We start from the raw sequence: 26826 nt of genomic DNA, 5'->3' as shown, positions 1-26826 counted from the left end.
TTTCAAATGAAGACTGTGACAGACACAGAGAATTCACAAGCTGGAGCCGATACGTAAACCAAATATTCGGTAGCATCAGGTGAACACAGATATAAATACAAATAAAGACTGATCACCAAGAATAAATGATATCGAGCTCGTGTACATCTTTCACTCCAAAGAAGACCAAACTGTCAACAATACAAATATTTATGGAGAGAATCTTATTAACAGTGAAAGAACTGTATTAAAAAAAAACCCAAGATACGTAGTTGATTTAGATGCTAGAAAGTAAGTACTCTACATCTATTAAAAATGAGCCTTACCTCATCAGGGCTAGGAATAATATTTACACTGACAACCTGATCACAAATAATAGATTCTGAATGTATTCTGTTCAACCGACTTCTTAGTTCAGCATTCTGGTTGAGTGCCTTAAAATAACAAAAATTGCACATGTAATTTCAAGTTAATAAGCAAGCATAAAACAGAATAAGCACACAAAAACACACTAGACAAGAGTCTATGATGTTCTTAGTTATAATTTTTGAAGTCATTATAGGCCAGATCCTACCGGTAAGAAGGAAGTGAATGGCTCAGAATTAAGGGATTCATTTTTTATACAGAAAGAGCGCTACTTAGTAGGTTAGTGGGTTGAAAGAGTTCGTGGATTTCATAAAAATGATTCATAGAATTTTCTCCCCCTTGGAGTCAGGCCCATTACATCCACGCCTGGTCTACCACCGCATATATATTATATTTTACAGCCTGCAATAAAAACTACTGATTCTTTCCATTTTGGGTTCTAGTTTTTAAAATTTGGGAGTTGTCTCCAAGCCAGATAGTGATCTTAAAATTTATTTGGAAATGGGGTGAACAATGAACTGGCTTTAATTTGTAGCATTATATTTTATTCCAGTGAAAAAATAGTTGTATTTTCATTTTCTAGGAGCACATAACACATGACAGTGCAGAACGAAGTCAGGTGTAGCCCAAAAGGTGCCTTCAGTGAGCAGTGCAGACACTGACAAGCACAATAAAGAACATATCACCGGAAGGAACTAACTCCAAGTTATCGCCATCACTACTTTCAACATACCCTCTGCATCAGGAAAAATGCTACCTGGTATAACAGTTAAGGATGTGTGGCAAGAAGAGAATAGCTTTACGTGAGCTTTACTCCCTACGGGTGCCCTGGGGACAAAGGTACTTGCACTGCATGGGTGCATGGGAACATGTTCCGTATATATAAGATAGATGTAGCGAACTGGAATTACATCAAGGATCAAAGGACATGTGAGAACAAAGCCCAGTGAGAAGCTGGACAGTTCCTTTCCTTTGCATTAAAATCAGCAATGAGAAGACAGAGGTGGATGCCTAAACGTCAGGACTGGCAAAGGCATCTCCCCCAGGGAATGGGCGGACTGCTGTCCTTCAGATGGAGTGTATGGATGTAGTAAACCAATACACATGCAAATATAGCATCATAATTCGAACTCGGTATCTATTAAAACAGGATAAACTACGAAGTGGCTGAACTTCACACTTGCGTTGAGCAGTGCCTAGGCCTTGAGCATGGAGCATAGACTGGCCTCTCCTCTGTCCCTCCAACACGGCGTCTGCTTTTTGAGAAAATTGTTCACTCACAGCTTTTGGCTTTTGTTTAAACTCTTTGTATCCAGCTTGTAAAATATGTGCAAAATATAACACACCTGGTCCAGTGGGCTGTCAGGTATTGATGGATTGAAGGTGGATACAGATCTTATAGTTGCTACATTGGCGCGTTGAAGGAAATATATGGCTAGCTCCTTGAGAAAACAGGGATGTGTTATTTAGCTAAAAGGTGATTACTCTTATAGTAAATGAACCATATACTTTAAAGGAAGAATCCTAATATCTTTACATTCTGCAGAAGTGGTCAGGATCACCTTTCCTAGAGCACAATCTCAAATACTTGGTAGTTGGAAAAAAAAAATACCGCATTACCCCGTCCTTTGTGGTCACGACACCATGTTATTTGTTCTTTCACTATTTTTTTGCCCATGAGTGTGCTGTAAGTTGTCGTTTACTGAAATATTTAGAATCAGATGTATCTTACTGTCTTTTAGTGGGAGGTCTCATGGTGGTGCATTTGACAGTTTTAACTGCAGAATCATAGTCTTGACCTAATGGTTTCAGACAAACTTCAACGGAGGGTTTCTCCAAAGTGACTGCACCGTCACTGGAACAGAGCTAACAAAACAACGCCACGAAGACTCAGTGGTGAGGATAAATAATGGTTTTCCTCAGAGCAGGAGTTTTCAACACAGGCTTGCCATGTATCACAAAGCTTGTACTATTGTTTGCTCTGAATAGCTGACGTGAAATTCTCATTTAAGCTCTTATCTCAGCCAATTGTCATGAAATGCAATTGTGTCTGCAGGTGTGTGTGAAGGTACACACAGTAACTCTAGCCATAGTAGTGATAGGGGATGAACCAGGAGTTCAAAAGGAAAATTGTGTTCATAATACATATGCAGTGGTAGAAGAAGGGTGGTGCTCTAAAGCCCCCAAGAGCATGGAAATAAGTACTCTTCCAAGTCTGGCAGCCTCAGCGGCAGAAGGTGGAAGCAGGCAGACAACTGAGCGTGCAACGGTCCATTTCTGCACATCTTTCCCGGGAAGCTCCTCCTTTTGCCTTGATCATACAGACTGTTTCTGACATTTGTGACAGCCAAGTGCCCCAAGCTCTGTGGTGTCGTGCTCTCAGGCAGTGCGGGGGACCACATTTATTACTTCCCCCCTTGAAACTCAACCACTTTCTCCGTAATGGTATCATGGAAATCTTGGGAACATGAAGGATTATAGATATTTTCTGTGAAAGGACACTATTAGCAATAATTAACATGGAAGAGCCCAGATGATGGCAGAAACAACATTCAGAACATACCCAAGGATCGTGAACCATAGAGAAGCAAGGAAAAAGGAGGGGCATCATTAGCTACTCACACCAGCCAATGAGCAAGAAAAGCTAAGGAGACGTGTCAGTAATGACATTGCTCTATTAGTGGCAGATGGGACCAAAGACCTAACAGGGAGCGAGCGCCATAGGAACTATACTTAGATTCTTCACCAGGCAGGTTCCAGGGTTGTTTTCACTACTTGTTTGAGTTAGTGAGCTTGGACTCCACACAAAACTCTCCACAGAGCAAGCTCATCTCCCCATACCTCATGTCCTTCAGACATATTCAAGTTTAATATATCCGAGAAACAAACCGTTCCTTCTCAATCTATAAAAGAAGTTACCATCTTGAAATCTCGAGTCAGAATCATTGTCCAAATCCCTACTGTATTGGCTATTAACTACCATTATTCAGCCAGGCAGACAATGGGTGAGGATGACCTTCGACTGGGTGAGACTCGGACAGATACATTTTATTGAACAGAACTGTGGGTTCTGGGAAGGAAACGTGGAAGCCCGAGGGCTGGAGAAGGATATGAAACATATGGCAAGATGGAATCCTCAGAGACTTAAGCCCTTTGGATAAAAGCAAAAAGGAGTGAGAAAATCAGTATGGCAGCTGTCAAAGTGAGAATGATCAACAACCAAACCCTGGGAATCGCTTATAAATCACCTTTTTAAAAATTTTAAAATGAGTACCTACTATTACAGTATATTTGGAAAACACAAAAAGTAAAAAAAAAAAATTTTTTTTTTAATTCATACCTTACTACCCTATCAACCAACGGTTGGAAGCTTGGTCTATTTCTTTCTAGTTTTTTTCCTATACATATTCCACATTATTTAATGGGTACATACTTTACATCTGTGTCTGCCACTTATTCTTTGTATATAAATATTTATGTTGCAAACTTCACAAATATGACCTTAATGGTTGCATAATAAGTGATTATCTTCTATAACTGGATACTTATGGTATTACTGATTTTTCCTGGAATAAATAATGCTGCCATGAATGTTTCTATGCATAATGGTTTTCTACATTCAGCATTACTTCCTCAGACCAGACATATCAGTCATGGGTCAAAGGGTCAAAGATAAAATCTTTTTAAGTCTTTAGAAATATTGCCAAATTATGTCCAAAATGACAGCAATTTAAACTTAGTGGATAGTTAAAAAGCGATAGAAATAATTCCATGAAGAATAACTTCATGCACAACAAATTTTCCCACATTTCAGGGGATACGAATTCAGGAATACTCTTGGAAGTTTTATCCGGATAAACACCCCTGAATATTTACTTTGTGTATGTGAAACGTTGTAGACAGTAAGGATGGTGAACACTATAATTGGGATTTTAATTATGGTACTATGTGCCTTCAGTTGATTTTTTGCTTACATTTCCATATATACCGTATTTCATTGATTTTAGACGCACGTGTCCTCCTACCTTTAACACCTCGGCAGCACTGTCCATTTCATGGACAGCAGCTTGTTTTCTTTTTTAATACTGCACATAATGATGGTACATCTAACAATCTATGGCATGTTGATTAAATGAAATTCATTTAGTACAAGGAACATATTCTGCCGCTCACATTTATATGGACCCAACACCCAGTACATATAGCATAAGCTGTGCACAGATTTTGGGGCCAGAGACCAAACTAATTACGGTGTTAGAGGGTAATGTGTTTGAGACAGACTCAAGTCAAGTCAAATCTTTTACTATTATAGTAATCTGGGGTACTGAAGTTACCTTAGTGTTATTATACACTATTTGATCTTGGTGTTCAGGGTACTATCTTACAGAGGACATGAAATTTTAGCTGTGAAATAAAGTGTAGAGACCGCATACAATGCCCTGTCTTACAGATTTGAATCTAGGCTGCGTCTCCGGTGTAAAAGTTACCTTTAAAGTTTCATGGAGGTAAAATAACAGAATTATGGATGTTTGTGTACACATAGATCAGGGAAGAAATATCACTTTAGAAGAGGAATTCATTATCCTGTTCAGCCTTGTAAATTATTACATGCCCAAGGCAGGTAACAATTTATTCTGAGCAGGTAGTGAAGAATGCTAATTTCATGTTATTTTCTATGCTATGTGTCTTCTAAAAGGATGATGGAATTTGCCAAGTTGATATCCTTAAAAGCTTTATTGAAAAGCAGCATTTTAATAATTTTACATATATCAAATAGTTATAACAAATAAAATATATACTTAAAAAATGTTAGACTAATTTAAGAAGTTATTTAAATATGGTCTCTTTCGCCTTCCCTCTCTGTGGAGAGACTTAACTGGTTATAAGAAAAATAACTGGGAGTTTAACTGATAACACTCGCATATGGATCGAGGATGCTTTCAGGCCACCTAAAATCACACTATAACATGAAGTTATGCTAATATAAAGACATACTCAGAACGCTTGTCTCAATGTACGCTATTTAAATATGTTGTTCAATTCTGAGTGCTATGTTGAAAGAGGGGCAGTGAAAATGGAGTTGGCCAACCCAGGATGGCTCCATCAGTTAACTGTTTCCCATCCTCACTGTCTCCTCGTCTTCTGGTTTCTTCCGTCACAATATGAACATGCTGACATAGCTACCAAACTCCAAGGCTGACTTTCAGTCCATATACTATTTGCTGCGTAATCATTCTTTTTGAGACGGTCAAAACCCTTTACTGTTGATCCCAATGGTCAGCGCCATCCAAATTCTTTGGCTGCTTCCCCTAAGTCTCCATCAAAGGATCCTCTTTTTGTTATGTCCTTTAACCATTAATGTTCTATATAGCAGCACCCCTGACCCTCTTTTCTTCTGATTTATCAATATCTATAACTTTGCCAATGTACCAGGGTATCCACATCTTTCTTTGTAGCCAGACCTTTCTCCTGAGCTCTACATCCATACATCTGATTGTCTGATGGATGGCCCACAGACCCCTCAGTCTCCAAAAAAATCACTACTTAGGCCTGAAGAATTAGTTCTTCTTGTATTCCCAGTCTCAGGGAAAAGATCTATTACTACTGTGTTACACAAAGAGTCTTGACTCTGTTTTCTTGTCCCTGTTTAACATGCAGTTGATTTCCAAGCCATGCTGATTCTAACCAACCCCCTCCCCCATCTTTGAAACTCATCCCTTCCTCCTACCAACTCTGGTACTTCCCCAGCCCAGGTCTGCATTATCTCAAGTATCTTAAGACTCTGTCCAACTAGTTTCACCTTAATTCCAACCATTCTCCATACTGTACCAGAGTAAGCTTTCTAGATAAGAAATATGCACTCATATTTTCAATTTCTGGCATTATCACTCATGAGTTAAAATCCTATAAGGCTTCCCCAGCACTGATGAGATAAACCTAAACTCCTCTGTGTGGCCCTCAATGAGCTGGTTCCCATCTACTTACTTAGATATTTCCAGATTAATTCTTCCTCGTTCACCCCATGCTTAGGCCACTATGAGTTAACCGCCATTCTTCAGATACGCCTTTAGTGGTTTAACCATAGATAGCAATTTCCTAGAAGGGAGTAAACTGTCTATACTCTTAAATGTCTAAGCATAAGCGACGGTGAGTTCCGAAAGAGAGTCCAGCCTTATGGGCAATGAGTAGAGACAGCCAGCGAGGGTACTACTGGCCCAGTGGGAGGTACGGGAAGAATTAAGAACGTGAACATGGCCGAAATGCTGTGATAACACACAATAGGAAGCACTGAGTTCTCTAGTGAATAGGGTATAACAGACTGTCTTTATAGTACCAAATTATTTTTACACTTTTTGAGGATACAATTGAGCTTTCTGGTTAAAAAATATATATATAACAGCCAAAAAACAAAACAAAAAAACCACCCACCACAAAATAAAACAAAAAACAACCCACGAAAACCCAACAAAAATCTATTGAAGCTCTAAGTTTAGAGGCAAACAAATTATGTTTTGACACAAGAAGGAAATATTTAACCCCCCAAATGGAAAGTGGATATAACTTTGCTTTATTTTACTTTTATCATGTTAGTATTGGGCCCTTCCTTGTAAACTCCTGCTGTCTACTCAAGCCCGGTTCAAAGCTCAGTTCCTCCTGATCTGTGGCTCTGCTCTAAGGTCAGGGATCTCCCATTCTTTGGAAAAACCAGAGCCCCGGAAATCTGCACCACCCTTATGCTGCCCTGAATGGACTAGAGCATGGTCCATTTAACTGTTTCCTTGGTAAACACTGCTCATCTCACTAATCAAATCATAAGCTTCCTGGGGACATGGCCAGTTACTTTTATCTTGGTGTTCCAAACCTTGCACTATACCTCATAGTTGAATGAAATACAATGAATAAATGAATGAACAAATGAATCATTAAAAAATTCCTCTTTATCATCATTTCTAATCTGACGCCACAAACCAGATCTCTACTTTCCATTCTCTGTCTTAACAAACAAACAAAAGCAAGCAAGCAAGAAACAAATACATTTTCAAAACAATCAACAAAACTAAAAGGCAACCTATGGAATAGGAGAAGATAATTGCAAATGATATATCTGATAAAAGGTTAGTGTCCAAAATATATAAAGAACTGATATAACTCAACATCCCCAAAACCAACAATCCAATTCAAAATGGGCAGAAGACATGAACAGACATTTCTCCAAAGAAGACATCCAGCTGGCCAACAGACACATGGAAAGATGCTTATCATCACTTATCAGCAGGGAAATGCAAATCAAAACCACAATGAAATATCACCTTACACCTCTCAGAATGGCTAAAATAAAAAACCAAGAAACAACAGGTGTTGGTGAGGATGTGGAGAAAGGGGAACCCTCTTGCACTATCGGTGGGAATGCAACTGGTGCAGCCACCGTGGGAAACAATATGAGGCTTCCTCAAAAAGTCAAAAATAGAATTACCATATGATTCAGCAATCACACTTCTGGGTATTTACTGCCCATCCCCCAAAAAAGAAGCACCAATTCAAAGGGATACATGCGCTCCTATGTTTATTGCAGCATTATTTACAATAGCCAAGATATGGTAGCCCAAGTGTCTACCAATCGATGGATAAAGAAGATGTGGTGTTTATATATACACATATACATACACACACACAACAGAGTATTACTTAGCCATAAAAAGAATGAAATCTTGCCATTTGCAACAACATGGATGGAGCTAGAGAGTACAGTGCTAAGTGAAAAAGTCAGTCAGAGAAAGACAACTACCATATGATTTCACTCATACGTGGAATTCAAAAAACAAAACAAGCAAAAGGAAAAAAAAAAGAGAGACAAACCAAGAAACAGACTCTTAACTATAGAGAGCAAACTGATGGTCACTAGAAGGAAGGTGGGTGGGGGAATGGGGGCTATAGGTGATGGGCATTAAGGAGTGCACTTGTGATAAGCACCAGATGATTAAAATAAAAATTAAAAAAAAGTTTGTGTAAAGGAAAAACAAAAGAAACAAACATATTTTCTTATTTTTCTTAATACACGCGTATACCACTAAGCCTCTATCATTTACTACACCTGAAGGAAACACTGCAATGTTTAGGGGGATAAGAATATATTTTGCACATTTACAGGATGACATCTGTATGTTTACCTAACCATTATTTTGATCTCTCTGATTCGTGATACTTTCAGAATAATGATTCCAAAGATCAATTACCACAGACTGAGTGTTCCGACAGATACATGACGCGAGGAGCCCAAGGCAAACCATTAAACTGTGCTTATGATGAAAGCCCTCTGCAGACTGGCCCTACAGCTGCTGCTGTGAGTGCGCATGCTCCCGAGTCCCCCCGGTTTTGCACCGGAAGCAGGATATGCACCTCAACTGACAGTGTTTTATGGTGAACACGGCAAGTGTGGCCCAGGTAACAATACTCAATAGCATGAAACTTAACACTGAGGGTAAGCTGACAGTTCAGGGACATAAAACATGGCGAGACAGTTTGTCGATATTTAGGAACTGAGGGAAACTATTCAAGCAGGAGCCGATCCACATGGAAAACCACTTACCCAGGATTTGCTTGCTCCTTCACTCTGATCCAAGGCACCAGGAAGTGAACAATATTTTATATAAACACTGAGTTCGCACACAAAATCACATAACAACATTGAATTCTCAAAGGACTTTTTAAAAGTGCAATTATAGACTAAATGAAGGAAATATTTCAGAGAAGTGCTCAGGGTAAAAAAGCATTAAGTGCAGTTTTAAAGGATTTTTATCAGAAATTTCAACTTTGATATATATCGGTATTTGATGAGTATTATGAAGATCAATATACGTTGAATAATATATAATGAATTATATATAATGAATATATATTGAATAATATATAATGAATATATATTGAATGTATTTTATGATGTACAATATATCTTGAAATACATGAGTCTAGCTTCAGAGAGCATAACTTAGATAGGAAGAAAATTCTAAAAGTATAAATCAGAAAAGAAAAAAACAGGTAAGAGGAAGCAATAATTTTCAACAGATTGAGATGTGGTATAAGTGGGAAAATATGAAGTGTGGAAGATCTAGTAGATACTGTTGTATTTAACACTGGATTAAATATATTCTGGAACATATATTAGAAGTGTAAATCATGTCTAAATGCATGATTTGTCTTTTAAAACCAGGGGCAGTCTTATAAATGACCACTGAGAGGCATCGAAAATATTCAATCAGCCAAAAAACCAATTATATGTTTATAAGCAAGTTTAGTTGATTTTTACTCTTACCTTGACCTATTTTGCAAGAAACATTTAACTTCAACTTTAATTTAATTAAATTAATTATTTTAGAAACATTTTAAAATTTAATCCTGACATTGCAATGTCTTGGGGGGAGTTTCAGTTGAACGTGCCATGCATGACGGACCACCTCCACTCCCAATCTTGCATTACGGGGTAGGGAATGCATCACGAGAGTGAAACAAACACTTTCGTTTACCTGAGACAGTGACTGTCGGAGCCGTGCCATCTGCGTGCTGTGGCCTTTATTGTGATCCTGCTCAGAAACCATCTGCTTAAGCTTCTCCTTCTCTATAGCTATGCTATTAAATGCAGACTTCAAAAGAGAATGCACTGGGTGGGGGGAAAAGGGAGAAACAAACATCAAATGGATCCAGAAAGAATATACAAAATTACAAATCTCTCAGCACTTTAACTCATGCACAGACATTATCTGGAGGGATTATATTACAGTCTAGTTAAAAGTCAGCCTTACAATGGAATCTTCCAAAATACCTATACACAAAACAAATATGGTAATGGTAATTAATTGGAGTAAAAAATTGAGCATTTCATACCAGAAATGACTTAGAAGCAGGATACAAAATACTGATATCAATTCTTAAATATCAACATTTAGAAAATTAATCTATAATTCCTAGAAGGAAAAGGCAACAGGTTTTATTCTGTCATGGTTGATAAGAATATTTGAACAGTGCTGTGTATGATGAATTCTCATGCAAATAATTTAGAACTATCCAGATATTATTTCCCAAAGCAGGTACCCAAAAAGTGCATTTTATAAATCCTGCCAAAATAAACCAGGAAAAGCTGATTTAGAAGTTCTGACTAGTTCTCTTTGAGGTAGGAAATGATTTGGTCTTGAGAATAGCACTCGAATTACTTCCTCAGCCAGGAATATCTTGATGTAAGCAGTGCGTTCAAAGAGTAAAACTTCCAGGTTTAAGATGAATAAGTTCTGGAAAGCTAATGTACAGTTTGATGACTATAGTTAATAATCCTGTATTATATCCTTCAAAGTTAAGAGAGTAGATCTTAAATGTTTTCACCACAAAATAGAAATGGTAATTATGTGACACAATGGACATGTTAGCTGATGCTATGGTGGTAATCATTTTGTAGTATTTAAATGTATAAAATCACCAGGTACACCTTAAACTTATGAAATGTTATATGTTAATCATATCTCGATAAAGCTACAAAAAAACCCCAACAAAATAAAAGCAACAATAAAAACAACATCCCCCCCCCATTTCTGTATACCTAATAACGTACATTTGTAGGTAGACTCTGGGGTAGTCTTTAAGTTTGAAATACAAGAACGTTGGATTTCCAACTCCTATCTTTATAATAACAGTTTCTATAATATGCAAAGTCTTCTAAAAATAGGGATTTCCATATTCGAGAACAGTTATTTTTAAAAGAAGCGGAAAATTTTAGTAAAAAAAACCCAGGCCTGAATGAAGAGGGAAAAATGGTGGGATCACGAGGGACTCACAATCTACTGATTTATGTGCCACATTCTAGTCATCATCAATTTAAAGGTAATAACTTGATAGCTGGAATACAGTAACCCCACTGGCGGTTCTAAAAGCAGACTCTCATACATCTCAAAATCCATAATTCTTTCTAAAGAGTTCACTCAGTAGTCATAGAAAAGCCCTTTTTTCTAGCATAGTTGGAAAGAAAATATGTTGTTTCAACAGGCTTTAAAATCCTGTTGAAACATGGATTTCCTGAAAACCTCAGGACTGCAACTGAATACACAAAGCTTTCCTGGGGCTATCGTCAAATTTATTCATCTCCCTTTAGAGGCTGTGCTATACATACTTAATTCACACATTTGTTGTCTCATTCTGCCTGCTCCTACAACCACCCCTTGTCCCCTTGCCGTTAGAAGTAAAAGTTACTGGCCATAATCCTATGCTGTTGTGTAAAGAAAATAACACTGCTCTAGTCTAATGATGTAATTAGCATCTGGCTAAGAAATGTAATAAAAATGTATCAGGAGTAAAATAGCAGGTGAAAAAGAGTTGGCCTTACAGAATCTCAATTGAGAAATCTACAGGAAAAAAGGGTGGTGAGGAGATGATTTAGCTTAGTTGTTTTGGGATTATAGAATTAAAGAAATATCTGATAGTACATTTTTGATGATGGTTTGAGAGTATGAAATCTTGTTGACTTCAACATTCATAGAGATGCTCTCAGTGTGTGCCCCTTCTTTTCCCGAGCCACCAAACTCTTGAGCATTATGGGGGCACATGAGATGTTCCACTTAGCACACATTTTCAAGAATATTTTATCACCTACTACCAACAGCCTCAGGGTAAATAAATGTGATTAAGTCAAATTAGATGTTAATGATTGAAAACCACAGAATGTGTATCTTTCTTCAAGAGATTATGCATTTTAAAAGACAATGCCTGGGAAGGTACTATCTTAAGTCAAAAAATGAATTTCAGCAACTGAAATTTAAATATTATAGCAAAACTGGGGGATGGTAGTTTGGAAGGCAGGCTCTTGGTAAACACAGACAGGACTGCTCAGTCCACCTACAAGCTACTACCTGCCTCTTATTTATTAGACCCTGCTCTCTGTGGCTGACAACACCTGAACTTATGCAACATGCCTTACTGAAAATTTGATACAAAAAAAGGGACTCCTCAGTGGGCTCAATTTCCCCTCCCCTCAAATCCAAACTGGCCTGTGAAGCTCTGGCCAGTAGAGTGCAGTGGAAGTGCCACGTGAACAGGACTGGCAGCTTCCATTCCCTCGGAGCCCTGAGCTGTCATGGAGAGGGACAGGGACACAGCTGTGTGCGACCTTGCAGCCATCCCACCAACATGCCAGGAACATGGGTGAAGCCACCTTGGACCTTTCAGTCCAGCCCAGCCTCTGGCCGAGTATTGCCAAGCCCAGGCCATGCCACACGGCGCAGAACTGCCTACTTGAGCCTGAGCTACGGTCAAAATCCATGACTTTATTTAATAAAGGAAAAGAAGAATCACAACAGAATTCCTTCTAAGGATAACCCACAAGTCTGTATTAAATGAGAACTAAGAGACACAGAAAAAGAGATGTTGAGTTGTAGTGTCTGCTGGCCTGCCTAGGATACGGATCTTCGTGTCTTTCCTTCTTCTTCACCCCCATTATGGCACTTTCTTTCTTTGTTCAAAACTGTGAACCAAGAGGCAGGCATCATACCCCACTGCATTTTGTCTCTAGAACTCTGATCAGTATATACACTACTTAGTCTTTCTACCATGACCACCTGGACAAGGATGGAAGTGTAAACGGCAACTGCTCACCAAAGAAGAGAGCTTCTGTTAAGGACACGTTATATTTGTTGTTACCTTTCTGTGCAATTAGACAAAATTCTTCTTGAAGCTTTGTATAATCCGTTGAACTTTCCAGAGGGTCGGTGAGGTGGCTAGGAGGAGTCTGAAATTCAATATCTGCACAAAGGTTGGGGTTGGAGGAGTGCAAGCGGACCGGTGACATGGTAGCACTGAAAGGGACCTGAAAGGGGACAGCACAAATTAGGAAAGAGCAACAGTACATCGGTCCACATTCTCGTACATAGGAAAAATCGCGTCCCTCTTCAAAATACTAAGTTCCTTTGTAATGACACACCCAGAGACACTCAGTACGCGTTTAGTTGGCAGGTGGCTGGGGTGGGAAGGAGTCTCACTTCTGAGAGTAGATTTAGTACTGCCGTGGACTCATTGGTTTTTCCCTGTTACAGGAAGAGATGACTACAGAAGGACAGGAAGGAAAGGCAGAATCCCAGATAAGCTTCAGCTCTGAACGCACAGTGGGATCTAAAAAATCACTGGCAGGAAACAGTAGCTGGAACTCTTACAAAGTCTGGGTACTTGTGTCAAGGACTTTTTATGCTCACTTGTTTCTGAGCCTGGAGCAGGAGCCTACCAAACAGGTAAAAAATGCAAGAAAGATTTACTTACTCAGTGGCCATCAGATAAAACATAAACAAGTTTAACAGTAAATATAATCATGCTTTAAAGAGACTCAATTAAATTTGAAATTGATTTATTAAAATACATTGGTAAATGAAATATATATGATATAAATTACTGTCGTTGACCTTTGTATGTTACATACAACACTGTCACACATACAAACATGGCTTATGAAATGGCCAATATTGAAAAGCATTAAGTAAAAAAAGTCATATTACTATAGATTTTCCCAAATGGCTAGAGGTACTTCCTTGCCCACACTGGATCTGGGCTAGGCTTGTGATGGGCGGGGGCAAAGCACCATTCCCTCTCCTTCTAGAAGGTTACACCTGACCATTATAAATGACATCAGCCAAACATTCTTGGAAAATGAGAATACCAATTCTATTGTAAATCATATTACCAATAACCTCCCCGAATTCCTACTGCACAGATGTTCCTTCAGTTATCTTCAAGAATCACTCTTAGATTCCTCCACAAGCTGAATTTTATATAAATTAAGGGCTAATTCACACTTTCCAGCTAACAAGAAATGCACTGTCTGATGTAGATGTATATCAGAACCACTCCCCCCCCCATTTTGCTAGAGCCTTTAACTTCCTGACAGAAGAAGAGAGAGTGAGGGGGGGAGGGGTGAGGAGGGAGGAAGGGAGATAGAGAGACAGAGACAGAGAGAGAGAGAGAGAGAGAGAACAGGCAAAGGAACATGTACTTGTGTACTGAGGATACACAGGATAGATGGAGGAGATGGAGAGAACCAACAAATCTAGGAGTTTGTGGACCTGGGTGAGGGCAGCTGAGATGGGAGGGGGTCCCATGGATTTATATTGCTACCATTTTTGGCAGTGGCAAGGAGTTATTATCTCAAAAGATATCCAAGGCTTACTGGGGAAGGCCGTGAGCATGAAGCTTTCTCCCTAAATTCGGCTAAGCTGAGCATGCTACTATATGATATCCAAGGCGTCTGGTATCTGGAGTTTCCAAGTAACTCTCTCTGGTCCTCCACTGGGACCTTGGCTACACTGAACTGGGACATGTCAACAACTTGTTTGTCTGGTCAGGATCAGAATTTGTGGCTATTCCAGAGGAGACACACAAAAGTGGCAGAGAAACCATCTGAGAAAACTAAGTCCTTGGGTTTAATAATGTGCTAGAATCCTGTCCAGGTAACTCTGTGATAATAATGACTGAGGTCTTTGGGGATGCCTATAAAGGATGTGGAAGAATATTTGAGGGATATTGAGATAAAGGGAACATCCGACCTTAACTGTGGTGATGCTAAATCTAGACAGAGCAGTGAGTCCTCAGCCTTTGGGGAGGGACACAGAGAATCCATGGGAAGGTTAGTGGAGATTAGGAAGTCGTGGGGAGAAACAGAGACTTGAGGAAATGGGTAGATCAGGGAGTGTGCAGATTTAAGGATTTGATATGGTTTCCAGACACAAAGACCTAGAAGAGCATAAAAAGAAATGGTGGGTGTCCGATAATGGGGAATGTAATGTGTTGAGGATCATGGAAAAGGGTTTTGTCTGCACTCAGATGCCCTCAACACTCCAAGGACTGGCATGAAGTAGAAAAGGAGGCAGGGAGGCTGGGGGAGGCCATGATGCAGTAGAGGCCCAGACATTCCAGTGAGGACCCAGACTTGTCCCTGAGATAATGGCCTGTCTATTAAAAGTTGGAATCAGGTGCCGAGAAGAAAAACACATGTTACACATTTATTTTTTGAACATAATGAAGTTTAAATTGGCAATTAAAACAGTAAAACTAATCTTGTATATAACCCACAGGGAAAGGGACTTGGAATGCTCCATTCAAACTGCAATCAGACAGTTCCCTGGGCAATTGAACCCAGTTTTTATATACTTCTGACTGAAAATGTTTATATTGCTACGATTTTTGTTAAAAGAAGCATATGGAGGGATGCCTGGGTGGCACAGTGGTTAAGCGTCTGCCTTCGGCTCAGGGCGTGATCCCGGCGTTATGAGATCAAGCCCCACATCAGGCTCCTCCGCTATGAGCCTGCTTCTTCCTCTCCCACTCCCCCTGCTTGTGTTCCCTCTCTCGCTGGCTGTCTCTAGCTCTGTCAAATAAAAAAAAAAAAAAAAAAAAAATCTTAAAAAAAAAAAAGAAGTATATGGATCATTTTAATTGAAGAATTCATGAAATGAAATTGAGAATACAAACTGAGGTGTATTAATCTAACTCTCATTGAATGCCTCTTCAACATTCAATTAGAGTTCTTTACTCAGTTTTTTGTTCATCAATTTGGGTATGAAAAAAAATTTAAGTGATAGCTAGGTCTTCTGTCTGTGATGGCTCGGGTGGGAGCTGTCTACAGTTCTCACTCTTCGCGCTCGAGAATCCTCAATGTTGGATGTAGCCTTTACATCCTGCTCAGGAACGAAGTCCAAGGCTTCCCCGAAATCCTGTGCCAGGGAGGAAGACTGATCTTGGAATATTCTGGGGCTAACAACTGCAGTTTGGAATGAGGATGTTAGGAGGTGCTTTTAACACCTGTCTACAAAGAAGTTAAAAGAGAAAAATGGATTGACAGTGGAACTGTGGCACCGAAATTTAGCAATGGTAAACATGAGTGAGAAAGGGAACACGTAACAGCAGATCTAAGGGAGATACTGAGCAGATACAAGGTATGGAGCCAATGTGAAAAGTCTCCCACTGTACTTCCTCTGTGTTGTGTGTATAGGGGTCCTCGTGTAGAGAACTCATTGCATTGGGACCCTTGGTGTTCTTCCATGGGGGAGGGGCTGGTGTGTTTCATTTTCTCACCCCCCATTCTGTTGGGTCTGGTTGATGTTACAAGTGAGCCATTTTGGGTGCTAGTGCTAAGAATCCACGAGAATAAATCTCTGAAACTTCTCCTTTGGGTGCACTGTTTTTTGGGAGCAATCTTAGCTGCCCCAGATATTTGAGTGGGTCTCCTCCTCACTGAAAGAAAATAAGTAACTAGGAGTCATTTGCAATAATTCTAGGTAAAAGGCACCGAGCTGGATAGGATAGGTTCAAAATGTATGGGATAACTTAGTGTTGGGAAGAGGGAAGGCGAGGAATTAAGAGGAACCCTGCACCAAGAGAAATAGGGCAGCTGAGTCACCAGTGTCAGGTCACTTGAGATATGAATGAGGGGGTGAGGGGGCCAAGGGGGCAAGCTGAAGGTCCGCTAGATGGTATCATGCTTTGCTATGGAGTTCAAGCTACAAATCCTAAAGGGCTTAGAGCAACTATTCCCTCTAGTTATTTCTGAATACATTACTAAATTTTGCCAACTTTTCTCATTAGATGCTTGGAATTATTGGAAGTTACTCTCAACTTCTGTGGTCACTGCTACCCTGGGAGGTGGGAATTAATACTTTCCTATTTTAAAAGCTTTTTCTTTTCTACTTCCCATTAAAAAATATATATAAAATAAATATATACTTAATAAATATTTAATAATAAATATATAAAAATATATACATAAATATACATATATAAAACTATTCTATCCAAATAGGTTCTAATTCCAGTTTTATTATATTCACTCTATGTATCTGCAATTAAAAAAATGAACACAGTAGAAACACAACGCTTCCCTGAATGTCTTCTCAGAAGTACATTATTTAAGGAAACATAGGTATTTTCACAGAAGGACTGACCTTTCCTTTCGATCCTGAGATACTGTTCTCTGATAATCATCTGGATTTCCGAATTTTATAAATGAAAGATTAAGAACTATTTAACTAATTTTACATGTATCTATTAGCATAATCTGTTACCATGTCTGTGTCCTATATTATGCATACATGCATAAGGTAAACACTAATCATGATATGAATTTCATGAATTTGTTCAAATGTTCACAAAACCGTGAGTTTAAGAATCAATTCCCTTAATAAACTCTAAGCCACTAGTTCATTTCATAATCAAAAGCAATTCTCTCTCTCAAAAAATCCAGCTAAGCAGTGAGATATAAAGGGTCAGTTATGAATCAAAAGTAGAAAACCAACAATCCTCTCATGAGTATCCATTCTCTTACAATGCAACCAAAACCTTTTCATTCTAGTCTTCAAGTATATTCCACCCTGAGCAAGAGCAAGACTATTGTTAATTCAGAAAATACTATAATAGCCAAAAAAACTAACATCCATGATTGCTATGAACTTAGTATTCTATATTTTAAAAAGCTGACAGGATGACATGATTAAGCAAATCGTATGATTTGCTTTTATCCAGCAAAGGATTCTTGTGTTTACATATTGTATTTCCTATTCTGCATGCACCATTCACTATTCTAAACAGCTTCAAGTCAATTTAAAATTTTGGTTATTTGCTTTATGTGTTTCAGTACTTGCTCTACCCTCCTAATAAACCTTAGATACATATTAAACGCCATCTAACTTGGTGGTTTTCGCCTTTCCACACTATATAGTTTCTGATTTTCAGCTCAATATTCTTTCCAGAAAATTTTCCCTTGCTAGGTGTAGTTTGGGTAGCCATTTAGAGATGACATCAAAATTCACCTTTTCTTACCCTCTCTTTTCTTTATTCTCACATCCTTTTCAAATAGTCACAATGCTACAAAAAAAAAGCACAGTTTTTGTCTGTAGTAACATGACTTTTCTTAGAAAAACAGAAATCAGTTAGCAGAGGTTCCAATATCAGTATGACGAAAACAAACAAACAAAAAATAACAATATCATTTTAGGACATTCCACACCATAGAGAGCCGTACTCAGTTTCGCCACCTTGGATTTACATCTTATACCGCCAGGAGAAGAACTGGATTAGGTGGTCAGTTTTCCATTGCAAACACGAATACCCGTGTGCGACACCTGCCATGCAGAGACAGCCACAGAACATGCGAAAGCTATGCCAGCACAGGAGGGGGCTACGATCGATGCCACGGCACAAAGACGGCACCACGGGAACGGGGGGGAGGCGCCACTTGGACCCAGCTGCTCATTCTTATTAAACGTCCACTTGAGATTGAAATCCACTCACTGTTGTAGCCACGGCTGCCGCTAGCCTCTGCCTGCGCCGAGTGGTGCTGAATTGGCCCTTCGCAGATGGCCCTTCCTGACAGTGAATGAGAGAAAAGGAGGGGGGGGAGAGGACAGGATGTGGGAGGATGAAAGATAATCAGACAACGAAAAGGGAGAGTTTTTAAGTGGAGTTGACTTTTCCCTAAATCGCAGCATTGAAAAGTATTCAAAGGGACATTCACGCTGGGAGAAATGGTCACTGTTCTCACTGCAGAACCCCCAGACACTTAACGTCTAGTTGCTGAGTATGACCCCACCCCAAAAGGAAATGGGAAGTTATGAACCGATGAACAGCTTGTGATTTTAAGGTAAAATAAACGTGCATATCGTTTTCTTCATGTGATATGAAATCAAAGGCATTTAATCAATGGAAGCAAAGATAAAGATAAGTACAGGAAAAAACTATTAAATAATGTACAAAGGCTAAAACAAACAAGTTGTAATGGGAGTCTCCCATTAGCCAGGCAGAATTTTTTTCTTTCTGGCTCGGAGGAAAGGTACAGGGGGAAGGGTACCAGGAATCTAAAACGTCCCATTTATTCCCCTAGTAGAAAGCTCTCTGAGACTCAACATTGGGAATGGTGTTGGGATTTTCCGGTGAAGAATTTTCCAAGGAGGAAGCCCGTTGCATAGCATAGGAGAAAAAGCATTCAATGTCCTCTGTGTTGGGACAATGCCTGCAAAAATCAACTAGGGAAACCTGAAGGCAGAAGTTTCATGTAATGATGTGCACCTATGCAAAAACCAGCAGACGAAGCTGAGAACTTTCTTTTTTGTCTCTTTTTGGTGGACAGGATCATGGGATAATGATATTTCCTTCTAACTACTCAAGTTTACATCTGTCCGTGTGACAGACCTTCACTCTTCATGGTTGTGAATGATAAATTCAATTCCAATGAACTGAGACGTACTTAGGGTCCCTAACAGTGCAGATTAAGCAAAAGCAGCATACTGCTTTCGTCTTTTTGGAACAATAGAAAAATATTTTAAATTCCTAGAACTCCAATTCTCTTCAAAGTTTCCCCATTACATTTCTCTTCCGTGCTCATAAGTCTTCTGCATGCATGATGTAAATGTTTATTGAACACATCCATCCATATAAAATGTGTTTCCCACAAAAAAGTTTTCTATACAAAATCCCTTCATGCTTAATGTAGTAAGTGAAAGGAGAAAGAACTTCTTTTTGCCCTGCAGTATAATTTGAGCATCTGTGAGACCTAGGACAGCTACCCGTGAACGATACCTGACCACGTATCTGCTACTCCCTGCTTCCTGCTCTTCCTCATTTGCTCTGACAACTAGGGAGCTAGTATTAATTTGTGCTGTTAGTCATGTAGGAAACCTAGTAGCTCTCTCATTCATAGCACCGTTTAACAATCCTTCCCTTCTTGCCCTCCTCTACCTCATTGGAAACACAGTCAAACGGTTACTGTGTAATAAGGATAAGGAGAGTTTTATTAGAACCAGAAATCTGAAGTTTGGGAGAAAGTCCTTTTTTTCTAAAAGATTACCTCCAGAGAGCTTTCTAGGACAGATGTCTTCAATGAATTACACAAAGGATTTCTCATATTTCTATGAGATATGGCCATGCAGGTCTAAAATGTAACCTTCCTATTCGAACCAATAGCACAATCGAACCCATGTTACGAATAAGATATCAAGCATACAGTATAACATGTTCTTCATTTCTACTCTCCTGAGGTCAATTTTTTTAAATGTTCCATTTTATAATTATTTCAAAATAACTACTGCAGCCTGCTGGATGCAACGTTCAGTGCATAATGTCATTAAGAACAGCAGCAGCAGCATAACCACCACGACCACCGGGCAGTCTGGGCTCCTCCACAGACAGCTGGTGTAACTCCAAGTTACCGACAACAGAGGGGCCGAACCGTGAGCCGCTCGCTACACAGCCTCTCAGGTTGGCTGCAACAATGGCACAGAGAAGGTGGCTCAAATAGGAGATGATTATGGGCTCAAAACCAATACTTGGCGCCATCTGCTGGGTCTCCTATGGTCAAGGAGGGAAAAACCTGTGTACTGGGGTGGGAGAACGTAGGGGGCATGTTAAATCCACTAAATAAAAATAAATGCCATGCCTCTCTGTAAGGAAAATATCGATGTGTAAAGAAAGACATTTATATTGGTCATAGGCATCCCTGGCTGATTTTATGGATCCCCCAGCCAAGTGTGCATTTTGGAGAAATTTTCAAGTAGCTTCCCACTATAAAGAAGGAGCATCCTAAGGGCTCCGAGAAGGCCTGTTGGTTTGGGTGAGCAGAAAAGGTGCAGGGATAATACCAAATTCTGAAGGATTCACCCTACCTTACTTTTGTTTTACCAGTCTAAGTGCAAGCAGGGTTTCTCTGGGAGTAATAAAGAATTCACTGCCACCCCCAAGTCTACTGATTTCCACTTGGAGTTAGAACTAAATCTCTTACTTTCAAAAGTTTAAAGTTTTCTTAGAGTGTGGGGATGAGATGATTTCTATTTTCCTCAAAAATAATTAAACTAGTATCATAAGGGCCATACTGTTACTCTTTGGCAAAATAAAAACAAAGCAAACCAGCATAAATAAAAACTTAAAAACACACAACCCAAATATGTGGCAGAAGCATGAATGAAAAATATTTTCCTGCTTTTTGAACAATTTCTTCTGATGACTCAAAAAATCTTCAAAAACTCTCCTCACACAGAAAAGCATGGACTAGAAGGGCTATTCAGACCTGCACTCTTGTTTCCTCTGGAAAAAACTGAGTGGCATGGGGGCCACGGTGGGCCTTGGAGCCCCAGCAGGCTGGCCAGGGGCACTGTGCTCACACCCTCTGAGGACCAGCCAGCCTGGTGGAGACAATAGCTGTGAATGGCAATCTGTTCAGGGGCATACCTTCTAAAACTGAGACTGAAAGACTATCTGCCTACAAATGTGGATGTTCTTATGACGTTGGCCACCTGCAATTATTTTTTATAATGATTCTTTTTTCTTGGCTATGATTACCATAGATATCATGTTTAAAAGAGTCCCCACAAAACTAGACAATCATATGTCCAAAGCAATTGAAAATGCCAAAAGCACTTTCAGGTAAATTTTTTGTGAAGTCATTTGGCACATTTGTCTCTATAGTATTAATGTTCTGAATAGAACACACCAAAAAAACCATACCTATTGAAGGACCACTATAAATTGTGTTCATAGAATACAGATATTCTAACCAGAAAAACATGCATCTTTAGTGCTTATGAAAACTTATTTTCAAATATACCAGGTTAGCAAGCAAAGCAACAAAGAGTTTGTTATTTACACATTCAGAATTACAACACAAAGAATATCAATATAATCAGAATTAAAGAATTATTATTTATTCAGAAAACACCAAAGAGTTCTGGAAAATAGTTCCCTTTACCTTTGTATTAGAATATAAGTTGATTTATAGTGTAATACAAAGAAAAGCAAAATCCTAAGTCTGATTTTGATTATGCAGGGCAAGAGTTTTGTTTTGTTTTGTTTTATAATATATAGCTAGGATCAGAATAGTAAACATTCTTGTTTAAAAATCTGAAAGTAATATGATTTATGACATAAGAGGTTTTAGGCACTTACCATATTTCATATCATTACAATGCACTAACATAAGATGCTCTTCCTTTAAAGATTTAAAATTATTCATTTCAAATAAACAACTTATTTATTATAAATTTCAAGTACATTTATCATGAATCATCAAGACTTTTATGATTGATTTTAAAAGTGATTGTCGATGGCCAAACGATATCTGTTTGGAAGAATCATAGAATTTTAGAGTTGAAAGGGATTTCAGAGATCATTAGATTAACTCCATCACTTTACCTAGGAGCAAATGGAAGCCTAGATAATTTAACAGAAATGCGCAAGATTACACTGCCAGAAAATCACAGTTGATTAGACTAGAACCTGAGTTTGTTGAGGTCAATCTTTTGCAGCCCTCATCCCTTTTTATTGACATATAAAATTTTGAACAAAGCTAATACATGAAAGGCTCTTTTAAGATGTAGTACATATAAATGAGTGCTCATTACAGCACACCAGATTTTTAGCCTGATTTTTTGTTGAATTATATTTTAATGGTTCAAAGGTGGTAAATGAGAATGAAAATGCCATTTTGTAGTCATATTAAATAATTTTTACCTTTCTTTTAAATGATTTTTACTTATTCCAGAGTAAGAAGACTTCCCACTAATTTAGATAGTGCAATCCAGTCTGTAAAACACTGGCTTTAAAGCAGGTCAGCTACTTTAGGTTTCTTAACCTCTATGGACTGATATATAAAGACTACTATCTTAAAAGCATATAAAAATATGAATGAAGGAAAAGTAAAGTTTGTACCTGCAGTTGTATTTTTGTATCTTTGCTGACACTTTTTGTTCTCCATCGTCTTGTGACCCGCTTGTCTTTCTTTGAAATATCTACACAGTTAGCCTACATTACACAAATAGTTAAAAGCAACAAAGTATTATTAAGTTCACACACATGATACAGATAGAGACAAAGAGCACAGCAGTTAGTCAAGAATCGCTGTTAGCCACCTAAAGCAAACCAGCCAGGGGAGAAAGTCATATCTGACGCACAGTGGGCATTAAAAGCAGAAATAACTTAATCATGAAATATATTTGTCTGCTATACAAAAGGAAAACAGGATTAGAGATCTTTAGCATTTTTTTTTTCTATATAAAAAGATGGCAGTGGGGCTCCTGGGTGGCTCAGTGGGTTGAGCAACCGACTCTTGATTTCAGCTCAGATCATGATCTCAGCGTGGTGAGATGGAGCCCTGGGACAGGCTCTGTGCTCAGCAGGGAATCTGCTTGAGATTCTCTCTCTCCCTCTCCCTCTGCCCCTCCACCCACTCGCAGGCAGGTGCTTTCTCTCTCTCTCTCTCTCTCTCTCTCAAATAAACAAGTCTTTAAAAAAAAAGATGGCAGTAATTCTGAGAGTATCTAAGTTATATCTTCAAAGCTATCATTTCTAATGCAATACACCCATGGAAGAATAATTCAGATATTTATTTCTATTAGTTTGTACTTAAATGTAAAATATTTCAAAATAGACGTTTTAACACAATGACACCAAGAATTCAAAAATATTAAGAATAACTCCAGTACATAAACTAATCTGTGTTGTAGTTACTTCCCTTTAAATGTTATCTTATATATTCATAAAACAATCCAGTAAAAATTCTGTGTTAACGTCTTAAAGTCCTCTTGGTAATATTTACCTGCATATCAGTAAAGTTAGGTGCTGACTGAGTTCTCTGAAGTATTTCCAAATTCTGTAGGAGTTTGCTAAGTTCCACAAGGTTTGACTGGCAGTGTGCAAGGTCTAAGAAAAATCAGAAATAAAAATAGATCAGAACTGGGCAGGGTGGGGCAGCGATGGTAATAAAAGATGATCCAAATTGTGGCAAGTGTGATTAGGGAGATCTGTGTTTATATAAATGACGGTGGCAAGTGTGATTAGGGAGATCCGTGTTTATATAAATGACGGTACTGGCAAACGAAACAAAACACACCCTTCTCTGGTTTAGAAACTTAAAAGCACTGATGATGATGATGATGATGATGATGATGATTTGTAGAATTACAGGGTCACATTTTAATTCCTGAATTTTACAGTTCAGCATGAATATCACCACATGTATACAAATGGTGTAAAACAAGCACAGTGGTATTTTTAATACAAAATAAACTTCTACTTTATGGAAAAACTATACTTCATATCTACACAGACAGCCCATCTTTTCCAAACAATAGCCCAAATTAAAATTAACTACAAAGTCTCTAAAACAGGGGAAACTGCTTCAGTTTAAGCTATTCCAGGAGTAACAGACCCATAACACATTACAAGCGTGATCTGAAGACCGTAGCTGGGATTCCTGCTTTTATTATGGGTTTTTTTTTTTTTTTTCCGAAAAAAGCACTGATTATTAAATGAGTTTAAAGCCTACTTACCAATTAACAGCTAGCTATTACAATCTCAGTGACATTTTGTTTTCTCACTTTCCTGTTCAGGTGGCCCTTGTCACATAGGAAGCACACTCAAGGAACCTGCAACTGTTCTTTGGTTTTATTCTTAGGAACCTGTCCACCTACTCCTAAAATAGTTTACAGGGTGGATGCTTAGAATTTGGATGGAGTTAAAGTCAAGTTCAGGAAAACAAGATGGAATGCAAAGTCAGGCAGACATATTCACCTATGATCTCGATCACTAACAATGTTGCAATGAATGGTTTCTTTAAAATCTATGAGGGATGGGGCCCTTAGGTGGCTCAATTGGTTAAAGGGCTGCTTTGGGCTCAGGTCATGATCCTGGGGTCCTGGGATGAAGCCCTGTGTCAGGCTCTGTGCTCAGCAGGGAGTCTGCTTTTGGATTCTCTCTCCCCCTCTCCTTCTGCCCCTCCCCCTGCTCATGCTATCTCTCTCTCAAATCAATCAATCAATCAATCAATCAACCTTTAAATATAGGTAAAGATACATAGGTAGTTGCATTTGGGGGATTTTTGACTTTTTGACTTTTTTGTTGGATATAGAAACAGAGGAGTAATGGCTACAAGGGTCTTTCCAGGACTCCCAGTCACTGCTCACTCTATGGAGAACAGGGTGGCAGCAATTTTAGAGTCAGGCCATACCCAGGTCTCCCCTCTTCTCTACAGTATCTGCCTCAGGATGGAGTCCGGGCGGGCTTTTAAGCACTACTGCTGTGCTTCCAAAAACTGCTGGCCATCGGTGGCCTTCACATTCCTTCAGAGAGGGAACCAGTGGAGGTGGGAGGAGAGTACTGATGAAGACGGCACCTGCCCCCCCCCCCACCTTCAGGGGAGGCCATGCCCTTGTGCCCCCATCCTCTTCCCTGAGGAAACAAAGTTATGTGGCTCAGGAGGGTAGAAAATACAGAGGACGAAAGGAAAGTTAGGAGGGAAGAAAGTAGTGCAAAGAAAGAAAGAAAAAAAAGAAAGTAATGCAAAGAAGGAAGGAGGGTTAGAGGGAAGAGGAGAAAGGAGATGGGCTAGAAAGGGCCTACCTTTTAATTTGCATGTTGTTGTTATTGTTATTATTATTTATTTTAGAGAGAGACAGCAGGCACGTGCATGATTGGGGGGTGGGGGGGCAGAGGGAAAGGGGGAGAGAGAATCTTAAGCAGGCTCCACACCTGACCTCTGAGATCATGACCTGAGCCAAAATCAAGTCAGCCACTTAGCGCACTGAGCCATGCAGGCGCCCCTTAATTTACATTTTAAAGAACAAAACTGTATCATAAGCACATGCTAATAGGAACCTTATTTCACATTATCCATGCATTGAGCCTTCTATCCGGTGACTATTACATTCATGCTTCCTAGTAAGTGTGACTCACGTACACAAATGGTCTATGCAGGTAGCACAGAATTCTGGAAACAGGCTTCAAACCATCACAACAATATCCAATCAGAACGGAAGGAGAACACTGTAAATGAACTCGTTCAAGGGCAAAAGACCTAAAGTTAAGAGTCAGGAGACAAGGACTGACTTTACATTTCCTGATGACAGTTATATATACCTCTCTGCCCTTCCTGGCTTAGAGTAGCAGCTGAGATGGTAGATGAGAAAATTGTGTGGGCATGGGTCACACCACGAGGACTCATGCTGCCAGGGCCTTCCGCTGGAGCAAGTCACACCGGTCCCCACCACTTCTCTTGCTTGAAATGTATAGGAGATGAAATCCTTGGCAGGACTTCGCTGCCTGCCTAAGCGTCTGGATGTACAGAGGATTATAAAGATTTGCCAAAGGCAACTAAAATATCTTAAAAAAAAAGAAATCTCAAGAATTTCTTTAAATTGAGATGAAATCTAGTTTTAGAAATGGGGAAAAAGGAAAGACTATGCCAAGAAAAACTGCTGAGATAGTTCAGAATGGTGAACAGTTAAAAACTAACCTAGCAATTTATTTATTTTCCCATCATGCCCTATCTTGTTCCAAAAAGAAACGAGTCGTCCAACTGTGGAATGGTTAAATAAATTAAGGTATATCCAAAGTTATCCATTTATTATTTCATGTAGGTACCACTGATGGAAGATGCTGTGTACCCAGCATAGTTCTAAGTACAGGGATTATCGCAACCAAGTAAGA

At 39.1% G+C, this 26826-nt stretch overlaps 1 protein-coding gene across 15 annotated transcripts in view; it reads right to left on the bottom strand.

Annotated features, from left to right (window-relative positions):
• The window catches only part of OSBPL6 (oxysterol binding protein like 6), a 201325-nt gene that overhangs the window by 24140 nt on the left and 150359 nt on the right, over positions 1–26826 (bottom strand). For 6 of the 15 annotated variants that reach the window (XM_044381435.3, XM_048213923.2, XM_048213921.2 and 3 more), the window contains 4 exons: positions 23939–24042; positions 18649–18723; positions 13021–13186; positions 9867–10000 (listed from right to left, as the gene is read on the bottom strand). In XM_044381435.3, the coding sequence (XP_044237370.1) occupies positions 9867–10000; positions 13021–13186; positions 18649–18723; positions 23939–24042 (479 nt within the window). Of the gene's footprint in view, positions 1–305; positions 414–9866; positions 10001–13020; positions 13187–18648; positions 18724–23052; positions 23146–23938; positions 24043–26826 lie in introns of all 15 variants that reach the window. The other 9 variants (XM_048213925.2, XM_048213926.2, XM_048213927.2 and 6 more) reach the window with 6 other exon arrangements.

This window comes from Ursus arctos, unplaced genomic scaffold (assembly GCF_023065955.2).
Source record: "Ursus arctos isolate Adak ecotype North America unplaced genomic scaffold, UrsArc2.0 scaffold_1, whole genome shotgun sequence".
Classification (NCBI taxonomy): Eukaryota; Metazoa; Chordata; class Mammalia; order Carnivora; family Ursidae; genus Ursus; species Ursus arctos.
Note: the sequence above shows the minus strand (reverse complement) of the source record. Positions and strands in the feature narration are given on the sequence as shown.